Below are 12,806 nucleotides of genomic sequence, written 5' to 3'. Positions count from 1 at the left end.
GATAAAACTGCAGCTTCTCTGTTCAGTTGCGTCTCTTTATAGCGCACTGATGACCGGATTAAGATGGCGGCCGCGTTTGACGTATCGGAGCAATGGACCGAAGAGGACCATGAGGCGTCTAGCTATCTACTATATAATGTCTAAAACTAACACCTTCTTTTTTTATCAAATTATTTCCTGAGAGTTAAATCTTCTTTTGGGTGATTAACTACTAATCGCAATAATTACATGAAAAATAGAAAAAAATATTTATTGATTCCTTGTGTTTCGGCGCTACGTCATCCACATGAGTGTTTTTTCAAATTTGAGTTGCTATAGTAACTCGTGTTATTATATGACTCGATATATAAACACTGAAAGCGCTGAAAATCTTGGTTGAGAGAGGAGGCGAATTCAGAGACTTGCAGAGACTTTTGTGCTGAAACTGATTCTTCAAGAAGCCCTGAGGATTTCTGAGAGACATCGGAGGATATTTTCTTCGAAAAGAATATATAATTATTTTAATCGTTCAGATTACTTGTTAAGACGCTTATTTTATTGCTCTTTTGTCATTTCTGTTTTAGTTTGTGCCTTTTTTCTACTTGTTTGTTTGACATTTCAGTTGTCTTTTATTGATTTGTCATTATATTTTCTCTTGTTTGTATTTTCTCTTGTGGTGGAGTTTTGCAGGACGGTCTTCATGGCGCAAATGGCTGAAAGAGGAAGTGAGTGTTCTTCATTTGACATTTGTTTATTATTGCTATGTTTATGTTGTGTTTTACTGTGTTTTAATAAATGAATATGAAGAAGATTGTGTAAATCAAGCCATATAATCTTAAAATATCCCCCTCTAACTAATAAATGATGTTTTATTTAATGAAGAAACAGACTTATTGAGAAAGTATTTTATTCCTTGAATCAGTTGTAATGATTGTAATAATGCAGTGTGACCACTGACAGTGAGTGATGTTTTATTAATAATCAATAATCAGTGTTTGCTGTCTGTGATATTTCATCCTCAGGCCGCTCCAGATCCAGGAGTGCAGCTTTCACCCAGACAGCAGTTCAGGACACAGAGACACGGGACGCTTCTGGTGGGCTTCATGGTTATTTGGCTCCTCTGTCCTCTCTTTTGGCCGATTCAGTGTCCACAGATCAGAGGAAGAGGAAGAGGAAGCAGCAAACGGCGTCCACCTCGTCTAGGAGACCTGCCAAACGCTCTCGCAGAGGTCAGCACAGGCTTATAGTGGAGACTCAGTTGTGAAATGATTGGTCATTAAAGAGACTCAACTCATGTTTTCTCTTCAACACATTTCTGCTGCTCTTCTGTGTTGCAGACCAATATGCCAAGGGCCCGTTGCTGGGACGAGGCGGATTCGGCTCTGTGTTTGCTGGGATCCGCAGGTCTGATGGACTGCCAGTAAGACTTTTCCTTCACTCCTTCATTCAGACAGGCTTTAGAAATGTTGATGTCAGTAAATGTCCCGTGTCCCGATCAGGCAGGGCTTATTTACTGTGCTTTATCTGTCTACAGGTGGCCATCAAGTACGTGTCTAAAGAGCCGACGGACACCAGACTGAAAGTTGTAAGTTGAGCGTGAATCTGTTGTGTTTGATTCAGTCCTGGATGTAACGAAGCATTTGTCCTGCAGGACGGTCAGGGTCGTCTGCCACTGGAGGTGGCGTTAATGACCCGCGTCTCTTCAGCTCCTGTCTGCCCCAGTGTCCTGCAGCTGCTGGACTGGTTTGACCATCGCAGACGCTACGTCCTGATCCTGGAGCGTCCGGCTCCTTGCCAAGATCTCCAGAGTTTCTGTGAGGAGAACGGCTGTCTGGACGAGCCTCTGGCCAAGAAAGTGCTGGTGCAGCTGATTGCGGCGCTGAAACACTGCGAGAGCCGCCGCGTCCTGCACCGAGACGTCAAGCCAGAAAACCTGCTGATCTCCACAGACTCACACGACATCAAGCTGCTGGACTTTGGCTGTGGAGATCTGATGAAGGACTCGGCCTACAGATACTTTGCAGGTTGGTTTGTGTGACTGAAGGAAACGCTCTGAGGATGTTTGTGAACTTGCTGTGATTCTCCAAAGGGAGTTTGTGTGTACTGGAGCCTTTAGAGTGTGTGTTTGTGCTCTTCTTGTGTCTCTCAGGCACTCCAGCTTTTGCTCCTCCTGAGTGGTTTCGGCATCATCGCTATCATGCCTCTCCACTGACAGTCTGGTCCATCGGCGTGACTCTCTACAACATCCTGTGCGACTGTTTCCCATTCAGAGGCGCACAGAGGGTCACGTCCAAAAGCAGACTGCACTTCCCGAGGAAGCTGTCGACAGGTAAGAGATGAAGATGATGTGGTGAGCGAGCAGAAGTTTGTGCTTTTGTGGTTCTGAAGGCTGTGTTGTGTGGAACAGAGTGCCGTCAGCTGATTCGCTGGTGTCTCAGTGCAGCGCCAGCAGATCGGCCCAGTTTAGATGACATTGAGCGCCACCCCTGGTTGCAGTGAACAGGTGGCCAGTGGCATTACACTTATCTGAATGCCAGCAGTCGTGACTTTGCATTGTTAGAGTCAGTGTAGATAAATGCTTTCAATGATTTGTAGAAGGTGAGCAGATGTAGCAGAGGAACTGCAGAGAACAGCTTCCTGATCCTGAGCTTCCTCTGCTGCGTCTGTGAGACTCTGCTGGAGGAGCTGAAAATGCAGCGCCAGCTAAAACCAGAGCATCGACGACACACATCAGCCAGTCTAAAGCAGACAGATGTGGAGGATTTAGACCAGTTAGACAACAGGTCTACTATTAATGACCAGCACATTGTATATTTGCATATAGCAAAGCAGAGATTGGTACATGAAGACAGTTAAACCTGTACAGAATGATCTATTTCTTATAAATATCATGTATTTATAACATTTCATCAATGTACAGAACACAAATAAACATTCTTTACATATTTGATGTGGTTTTGTTAGTGATTGAATAATTCATCACAGACAAAGCAGAATCACAGTGAAGAGATTCATGTCTAAGTTATTTCTAGAAAAAAGGCAAATAAAGCATTTACTGTATTCAGCTTTCCTATAGAAAACCTTTAGAATAACAAGATTTAGTTACAGTAAGAACTGTGATCAGATTATAAGCTATGTTTAGAGGTATTTAGCTTATATTAAAGTACAGTCAGTGCTGACAGAGTATGATTTCCCTCAGCTCAATCAGCTTGCTTGAGTTTTCACTCTTGAGTCTGGTGAGAAGAATCTGTGAAGAACATTGGAGGAGAGGAGACTTACTGTATCTTCTGCTGTCTCAGTATTACACTGTACAGTTTTAATTGTCTATTTTGTAAGACTCAAATATCAGGAAAGATGTATTATCTACATTATCCATCTGTTATAATAGAGAAATTTCAGCATTGTGGATGTGACATTTACTGTCAAAACGTGAAAACTAAAATCACAGAAAAAGCATATGTTATGCATTATCTTACATTATACTGAAACATCTGTTAATATTTTCCAAAACAACTGACCACAGAGTTATGAGATCAGAAAAAAATCAATCTGTAACCATTTTTAATATTTTAAATGAGGAAAATAATCATGCGTTATGGATGTGACCAAAAATAAGTTTGCGGGTTTACAGAAAACAACATACTTTGTAGAAATTCTGTGAATTAAACTGCACAACCCAAAAGAAACAATGTGAAACAAAATCAGAGTCGGCTCACTATAGAACATAAATGATATATATAATATATTTTATTTGATATTTTTGCATTTATGAGAAAGGTTTATTTTGAATTTGACTCCTCTCTGTTGTGGATGTGACAGATGTGAAATTGGCACTTGTGTGACTTTGGTAAATGAAAAATAATTGGTTGAAAACATTGACAGAGACATTTTTGAATATTTTACAGTACTGAAAAACACAAGCCCACACATAAAAAAAAGGTTCGACGCACCTCGCCCGCCACGCAGATCATCGTTTCTGGGCCGCTTCCTACCTACCGCCGAGGAAATGAAAGGTTCAGTAGACTTTTAGCTTTGAATGAATGGCTAATAACATGGTGTAAAGAACAGAAATTGCTCTTTGCTAATAACTGGAATCTTTTCTGGGAGCGTCCTAGGCTCTTCCGTCCTGACGGCCTGCACCCCAGTCGAGCCGGAGCTGAACTCCTGTCGGACAACATCTCCAGACTACTTCGCACCATCTGACTAGCAGGTAAAAATTCACAAAATTCACACTATAGCCACCTAGACTCTTGTTCACCCCACTTAAACATCAGTAACGCATATCTGGCGAATCCTATAGAGACTGTGTCTGTTCCTCGTATTATTAGATTAAGAAATAAACGTACTGTGTGCTCCAGGAAAAATCTAGTAAGAATCAAACCAGAAAAACCAGTAGAAAGTGAAAATACAAATTTCGTAAAACTTGGTCTCCTAAACATCAGGTCACTTGCACCTAAAGCACTTATCATTAATGAAATAATAACAGAAAACAATCTTAATGCACTCTGTCTCACTGAAACCTGGCTGAAACAAAATGACTATATTAGCTTAAATGAAGCAACTCCTCCAGGATTCTTATATAAACATGAGGCTCGTCAAACTGGTCGTGGTGGTGGAGTTGCATCAATCTTTAGTGATTTCCTTAATATTAAACAGAGAAACGGACTTATGTTTAGCTCCTTTGAAGTATTATCGCTTAATGTTCAGCTTCCAGATACCATACAAAAACCTATGTTATCTCTCGCTTTAATCACCATATATAGACCCCCAGGACCCTATGTCAAATTTCTAAAAGAATTTTCTGATTTTATTTCTGACTTACTAGTCAAAACTGATAAAATGCTAATTGTAGGTGACTTTAACATCCACATAGATGACGCTAATGATACATTAGGGCTCGCGTTTATGGATTTAATACACTCACTTGGGATAAAGCAAAACGTTGTGGGTCCAACCCATCGCTTAAAGCATACATTAGATCTAATTCTGTCTTATGGAATCGAGGTTATTGACGTAGACATTATACCACAAAGTGATGATATTACAGATCACTACCTCTTACTATATAAGCTATGTTTACCTGAAATCAGCAAACCCGCTCCAATACTCCGCCCTAGTAGAACTATTGTTCCGTCAACTAAAGATGAATTTATAAATAACTTACCTGATCTCTCTCTATTTCGTAATGCACCCGCAAACTCAAATGATCTTGATGTAGTAACCAGCAGTATGGATGCCATCTTTACTAGCACACTAAATACTGTGGCACCCATCAAATTAAAAAAGGCTAGAGAGATTAAAACTATACCATGGTACAATAGTCATACTCGTGCGCTCAAAACAGCAACCCGCGCCCTGGAACGTAAATGGAAAAAAAGTAATTTAGAGGTCTTTAGAATTGCGTACAAAGACAGTATGTCCAGCTATAGGAGGGCTCTAAAATCTGCCAGGACCGAGCACCTGCGCAAACTGATAGAAAATAATCATAACAATCCTAGATTTTTATTTAACACCATCTCTAAATTAGCAAATAATCAGTCATCCTTGGAACAAACTACTCCACCGCAAATTAGTAGTGATGATTTCATGAATTTTTTCAGTAATAAAATAGAAGGCTTTAGACAGAAAATAGGAGATGCCAAACTTTCTGCACCGGCTTATACTCCAAATCCTGTAAATATTTCATTAAATCATAATAATAACCTACACTGCTTCAAAATCATAGAACATGAAGAGTTAGTAAAAATTATAAATAGCTCTAAACCAGCTACGTGTATGCTGGACTCAATTCCAACAAAATTACTGAAAGAGCTGCTACCTGCTATAGGAGAACCTCTTCTTAACATTATCAACTCTTCTTTATCTATAGGCCATGTTCCAAACTCTTACAAGCTAGCTGTTATTAAGCCTATTATTAAGAAACCGCAACTAGACACCAACAACTTAGCTAACTATAGGCCTATTTCTAATCTTCCATTTATGTCTAAAATACTAGAAAAAGTTGTTTCCACTCAATTATGCTCTTATCTGCAGACGAACAATATTTTTGAAGTGTTTCAGTCAGGTTTCAGGGCTCACCACAGTACAGAAACCGCCTTAGTGAAAATAACCAATGATTTACTCTTAGCTGCTGACCGAGGGTGCGTCTCGCTATTAGTTTTACTCGATCTTAGTGCGGCATTTGATACCATTGACCACAATATACTCATAAATCGCTTAAAGTCTACAGGTGTCCAGGGACAGGCTCTACAATGGTTTAAGTCATACTTAACTGACCGCTACCAGTTTGTGAATCTTAATGGACAGCCTTCACAAATCTGCCCAGTAAAGTATGGGGTGCCTCAAGGATCAGTTTTAGGCCCTTTACTGTTTACAATTTACATGCTACCTCTGGGAGACATTATTAGAAGACATGGGATCAGCTTTCACTGCTATGCAGATGATACTCAATTATATATTTCCACTAAACCTGACGAGACGTCTGAACTTTCTAAACTAACTGAGTGTATCAAAGACATCAAAGACTGGATGACCAACAATTTTCTTCTCTTAAACTCAGACAAAACAGAATTATTACTTATTGGGCCTAAATCTTGCACACAGCAGATCTCGCAACTCAATTTACAATTAGAGGGATACAAAGTTAGCTTTAGCTCTACTATAAAAGATTTGGGTGTCATATTAGACAGCAATCTAACTTTTAAAAACCATATATCCCATGTCACAAAAACTGCCTTCTTTCATCTGAGAAATATCGCTAAATTACGAAATATGCTATCCATCTCAGATGCAGAAAAGCTAGTCCATGCTTTTATGACTTCGAGACTGGATTACTGTAATGCTCTATTTGCTGGCTGCCCAGCATCCTCTATTAACAAACTTCAATTAGTACAAAATGCAGCAGCCAGAGTTCTGACCAGGTCTAGAAAATATGATCATATAACCCCAATTTTATCCTCCTTACACTGGCTGCCTGTTAAATTTCGTATTGAATTTAAAATATCACTTCTCACCTATAAAGCTCTAAATAATCTAGCTCCTGTTTATCTAACCAACCTTCTGTCTCGCTACGAACCAACTCGTTCCTTAAGATCTCAAAATTCAGGGCTTCTGGTAGTACCTAGAATAGCAAAATCAAGTAAAGGAGGTCGAGCCTTCTCTTTCATGGCTCCTACACTCTGGAATAGCCTTCCTTGTAATGTCCGAGGCTCAGACACACTCTCCCAGTTCAAAACTAGATTAAAGACCTATCTGTTTAGTAAAGCATACACTCAATGCATCACCTAGCGGGTTCCACACAGGCTTCTGCATCTTGCTTATATACACTATGAACAGCAGCTACGCTAATTATTCTCTTTATTCTCTATTTTCACCTGGGGATACTCATCCCGAGGTCCTCAGATTAGGCGGAGTCACTGATTGGATCCAAGACCAGCGACGTGATGATCCCAAGGATTCCATATCCGGGACCAGGCCATATCCTGAGCTGCTGCTGCGCTGATGGTCGTGGGGAGTGGAGAACATGTGTCTGATTCCAGCGACGCTCCAGGGACAGACGAGTCTTCATTGAGGCCATCTTCCAGCATAAACCACGGCGAATGAAGTTCTGCACAAGACTTTTGGCCAGCGGAGAAATTAAAATGGTCGTGCCCAACTGAGTCTGGTTCTCTCAAGGTTTTTTTTCTTCACTCCCATCAGGTGAAGTTTTTTTTCCCTCTCCGCTGTCGCCACTGCCTCGCATGGTTCAGGATTGGTAGAGCTGCGCATCGATTAATTTGCTCTTCAGTGTTTGAACTCTCAGTAATGATTAAATCACACTGAACTGAGCTAAACTGAACTGAACTGAACTTAAACACTGAAACCTGAACCACACTGTTCCAGTTACTATGACCATTTATGTGAAGCTGCTTTGACACAATCTACATTGTAAAAGCGCTATACAAATAAAGCTGAATTGAATTGAATTGAATTGAAAAAAAAACCTACAAAGAGTTTTGCTATTCTGGAGAAAACTTTTTCAGGTTGACATTTGCATGGATTTGCTCAAAACTTGGTTGCTTCAGGTGATACTTTTCCTTTCATGTTTCTTGATTTGTATAGTTTTCTTCGTTGTGATGAACGGCCTCTTACCGTTTAACAATCCAAACACCAGGCTGAAGGTGGAACTCACTGGTTCTTGGAGAAAAAGAGATTTTGTCTGATGAATCTTTATATAGTGTCGCATCTTTACTGTTTCTGTCTAAAATATTTGGTGTTCTCCAAACCGAGACTCATGACCTCAGGCTTGAAGTTGCTGACTCTTTGGTTCTTGTTGTTATTTGTTATTAAGTGTGGTTTAGTTTATTAAGGACACCAGTTTAACTAGTCATAACAAGTCTCAAACCACAAGTTTATTGCAAAATACATAAATCACAGAATCTTTCATATGCAGATTCCTGCTGTTTGATCTGAAGTGTGTCTGTGTTGATCTGCAGGTTCTCCAGCTTTATGTCTCGATGAAACACTCCACAATAGCAGCACAGATTGAGGGACACTGTTTCCTGCATCATGATTGATCTGTGTTGCGTCCTCATGGATGGAGCCTCAGTGAGACATCGTGAAATCAACAGGTCTTGTCATGGTGAGGGACTATTTCAGGATCATGATGTACAGGTCAGGCTGCTCCGGTCAGTCCAGTAGCTGAATGATCTCTAGATCTCTGAGCAGGATTAACAGACAAACCGCCAATGGAATGGTACCAGGATTGAAGTGTAATGAAGTGGCTGACACAGAGGGATCCATTTGCAGTATTTTTATTAAACACAGTTGAATAACAAATAGCACACAGATGTTGTGCATGTGTGTGTGTCACATCAAACACAGTAGTATATCTTAGTTGGGCTGGTGGCAGGCAAACACAGGATGACTAAGCAGGCATTGGTCAGAGGCAGGCGGCTAGTATCAGAGTTGGCAAACAGGCTAGAGTTCAAGGCAGGCGGCGAGGATCAGAGTCGAGGTTCAGGCAAAGGTACAAAGCAGGCGGCAGGCAGGACTGGGTCAATAATCAAAGCAAGGTCACATCGGGAAAGCAGGCAAGGATGAGAAACGCTCAGTAGTGTTAGCCGGGGCAGAACAAGACTTCGCAATGAGTGAGTGTGAGAGTGCTGCTTATATGTGTGAGTGTGTCAGTGTCAACTGGATGAGCTGCAGGTGTGCATGCTATCAGTGTAAGTGGATGACGAAATGTTTAGAAGTCTGGTGATGATGACCTCTGCTGGCCAGCGAGGGGAATGACTGGGACCGAGTCAGTGACAAGAAGATCAGTGTTGAACTGAGGTGCTTTCGGAAGAATATTTGTCAGTTTATTTGACTGTTTAAAAACAGAAAAATGTTGGAAAAATGTGTGAAACAATTAAACAAAACATTTTACAATTACTTTGCCAATATGTCATGTGCAATAAATAATGAATAATAATAATAATATATAGATTAAAAGTAGGCCCACACGGAATCTGCGCGCGCAGAATTCCACAGTTTTTCCACAGATTTTCCGCAGAATTCCGCAGATTTCTGGATATTTTTAGCCCATTATTAATTCTATTAATTTACTTGAGTAAATGTGTAAATATTAATGTATTCAGTTTTTATTCAGTAATTTATTACTTTTTATTTAATATATTAAGGTTTTAGTTATGATACTCCGCTGGATACTCCCAAAATAATTCTGCAGAAATCCGCAGATTTTTACCAAAATTCTCAGCAGAAATAGCAAAAAACGTCCGCAGATTCCGTCTGGCCCTGAAAAAAAGCAATAGATGTAGTGAGACAACAGATAGACACAGATAAAGTAGAAGTTCAGCTCATTAGTCAAAATACTATGTAAGTGTATTTGATGTATTTGTGCTGGAGTTTATTCAAGACTTTCTGAAACGATGAGTCACACACAAATGGCCTTACAATGTTTGCAGTACACACACACACACACACACACACGTTTACTGACACCATATGGCTGTGGTGATTCTAGCGGTGAAGAATTACATCCATTTTCAGTCTTTATTTCAAACATGCTCTGCTTTAACAACATTTAAGTTTGTGAAACTAATCACAGAGAGTTGAACAGGTCTTTTAATCCCAGTTTCTTTTAAAAAAATGTTCTGAGTACACGTGTGTGTGTGTGTGTGTGTGTGTGTGTGTGTGTGTGTGTGTGTGTGTCTGTGTCTGTGTGTGTGTCTGTGTGTGTGTGTACTGTATATATCAGGGGTGGCCAACCCTGTTCCTGGAGAGACACCTTCCTGCAGATTTTAGTTGCAACCCATATCAAACACACCTGCCTGTAATTATCATGTGGCGTTCAGGTCCTAATTAATTGGTTCAGGTGTGTTTGATATGGGTAGTAAGTGAAATCTGCAGGAAGGTGGCTCTCCAGGAACAGGGTTTGCCACCCCTGGTATATATCAATCAATTAAAAAAATGTGCTTAAACTAAGCGTTCTAAACAACGATTCTGACACAACAACGCGAAGCATACACTTGCGTTTAAGGGGGTAACACGTGAAACTTAATAAAACATTGGAGGGCACTTGCTGAAAGGCAAAGGAATGCGCTGATGTGCTGAATGACTGCTCGCAACTTCATCCGGCACTTTATGAACACCAATACTTCAATTTTAATATGATTAGGATTATAATCTATAATAAAGAGTCTACCATGTAAGCAGCAATCCACGAAAGGACCACAGAGTCACGAAATGCTGAGTTTTTTTTTTCCATTCGCCATGCGGTATCGAATTCCATTAAAACAGAAGTCGAAAGTTAAAAATGAAACACACGAAATTGCATGAAACACTGGAGGAAACGCTGGAGAGCCTGGTGATGCGACATTAATTGTTTTATACTGAAACTTGCCTTCAAAAAGTGCTTTCTTTGTCTTATCCATGTTACAGGAAATAAAAAACCTGCAACTGCGTTAATTGCGTTATATTTTTTTAATGCGTTAATTATTTCAAATTAATCGCATGCGTTAACGACTAATTTTTACAGCATTAATACATATATAAACATATGTTTTTTTTAGAATAATTGAAGATTTGAGAATGAACTTTCTGAATGATTCCACGTTTCAAACAGTCCAGACAGCAGATTATTTACTTTGTTGAATGATTCAGTTGTTTGAGTGAATCGTCTCACTCAATAGACTTCACTACCATCTACTGGAGGTTTTAGATTCTTATTTTGAGGATTATTTTTATTTAAAAAAAATAAAAAAAAAACATTTTATTTTCATATTCAAATGCAATAAAGTACAATAAATTTTATTCTTTAAAATACACAGATTGATCACACAGACAAAATAACTTTGTCATCATTTACACACATTTGTGTCGTTTAAATCAGTATGAGTTTCTTTGTATTGTAGATTATTTTTCCAAGTGTTCACTTGCTTGCTTCTTTCCACATTTAACACAATGATGTACTGAAATCTTCTATTGTGGAAATTTTGACTCAATTTTATAACATTAAACATGAAATTTCCTCAATAATTTGCATTAATTCAATTCAGGATAACCAATAACTTTTAAGTGGTCACTTATTTGTATTTTTTCTCCAGGGCTGCAAGTATTACATGTAGTATGACTAAGGGACTAAGCCGAAAAAAGAAAATGAACAAATGAATAAATCAGTGGCTATTGTTTTTAATATTGAGATTGTAACTAAAAAAAATAAATAGAAATGTTAAAATGTCTGTTTTTCTCTTACAGCCTTAAGAGGTGTCAGTGGAGCAAAATCAGCTCCTCTTTTACCAAAATCCAACATCAAACCTGCAGTCCGGAGCTCTTCCCCATCTACAGCCAGTGTTTCAGAGGAACCAGATGATCAATCCAGGTAAATCAAATCACAAATATGACCACACTTCATCCATTTTACAACTCCAAATCATAATAGAGATTAATGTGTCTGTGAAAACCAAAACATGAAGCAGTGATGGTTGAGCACATCTCACTAGCTGCTGTTTTAAATGCTGTTTTAAATTTATTGATCAATCTGACAAACATCTAACCCAAGATTAGATTTACTTTGTACCTCAGTTTGGTAGAAGGTTGAATGAAGTTCCCCACCAGCCTTACAGAAAATTTGGACAGTTAGAGATGAAAATGAAGCTGATATTCTTTCTTCTAGAAATTGTTAATTATCTATTATTAAGGAATTGGGTAACACTATATTTTGATGGTCCATTTAAGTATTAGTAGACTGTCTGCTTAATATCTGTTGAAAATATAGTTAGCTTGTAAGCTCCTTCAACAGACATTTAACTGACTACAAGAAATTTTGCAAGTACATGTCAATTTACACTAACCCTAACCCAAACCTAACAGTCTACTTATAATCTAATGAGAAAACTCAAATGAACCATCAAAATAAAGTGTTACCTCTTCTTCTTCTCCTTCTTCCTATAGAACCTGTTGCTTTTAACATAGTTGGAGATGTTGTAAGCAGGGGCGTAGTAACTGGGGGGGACAGGGGGGATACACCCCCCTCACTTTTAGAGACAGACCATTTAGAAACAGGTGATTTAAAAATTGAAACTTTTGGATTTCACACAGTTGTCCCCCCACCCCACTTTTAAAATGTCCACTACGCCCCTGGTTGTAAGAAAGTAATAATGTAAAGGGTTAAATAGTCTGTTTGTAGTAAACATGGTTTTGGATAATGATAGAATAGTTTGTGCAGACACACTGAGGTTTATCCAGTGTATAGAAGTCTGAATCATCAACATTATTTCATATGCTTCTAAAAACACGTTTCCCAAAACACATTACTATAAATTGATTGTTCAACTCTTTACATT

The 12,806-nt window shown here is 39.0% G+C and overlaps 1 protein-coding gene across 5 annotated transcripts; it reads left to right on the top strand.

Annotated features, from left to right (window-relative positions):
• Window positions 1-7,951, top strand: pimr51 (Pim proto-oncogene, serine/threonine kinase, related 51). Of its 5 annotated transcripts, none has more exons than XM_073909901.1 (9): window positions 31-704; window positions 1,002-1,208; window positions 1,317-1,399; window positions 1,514-1,564; window positions 1,631-2,003; window positions 2,129-2,308; window positions 3,885-3,992; window positions 4,095-4,189; window positions 7,381-7,951. In XM_073909901.1, the coding sequence occupies exons 1-8, from the start codon at window positions 680-682 to the stop codon at window positions 4,184-4,186; spliced, it is 1,119 nt and encodes a 372-aa protein (XP_073766002.1). In that variant the 5' UTR covers window positions 31-679; the 3' UTR covers window positions 4,187-4,189; window positions 7,381-7,951. The 5 variants fall into 5 exon arrangements, with proteins under 5 accessions (XP_073766006.1, XP_073766002.1, XP_073765997.1 ...); XM_073909896.1 differs by having other exon boundaries at window positions 7,373-7,951; XM_073909905.1 differs by lacking the exons at window positions 3,885-3,992; window positions 4,095-4,189; window positions 7,381-7,951 and adding exons at window positions 2,387-2,482; window positions 2,575-2,928 and having other exon boundaries at window positions 1-704.
• Window positions 7,952-12,806: the final 4,855 nt, after the last annotated feature.

Source organism: Danio rerio, chromosome 2 (assembly GCF_049306965.1).
Source record: "Danio rerio strain Tuebingen ecotype United States chromosome 2, GRCz12tu, whole genome shotgun sequence".
Taxonomy (NCBI): Eukaryota; Metazoa; Chordata; class Actinopteri; order Cypriniformes; family Danionidae; genus Danio; species Danio rerio.
The sequence above is the reverse complement of the archived record's forward strand: the minus strand, read 5'-3'. Positions and strand labels throughout refer to the sequence as shown.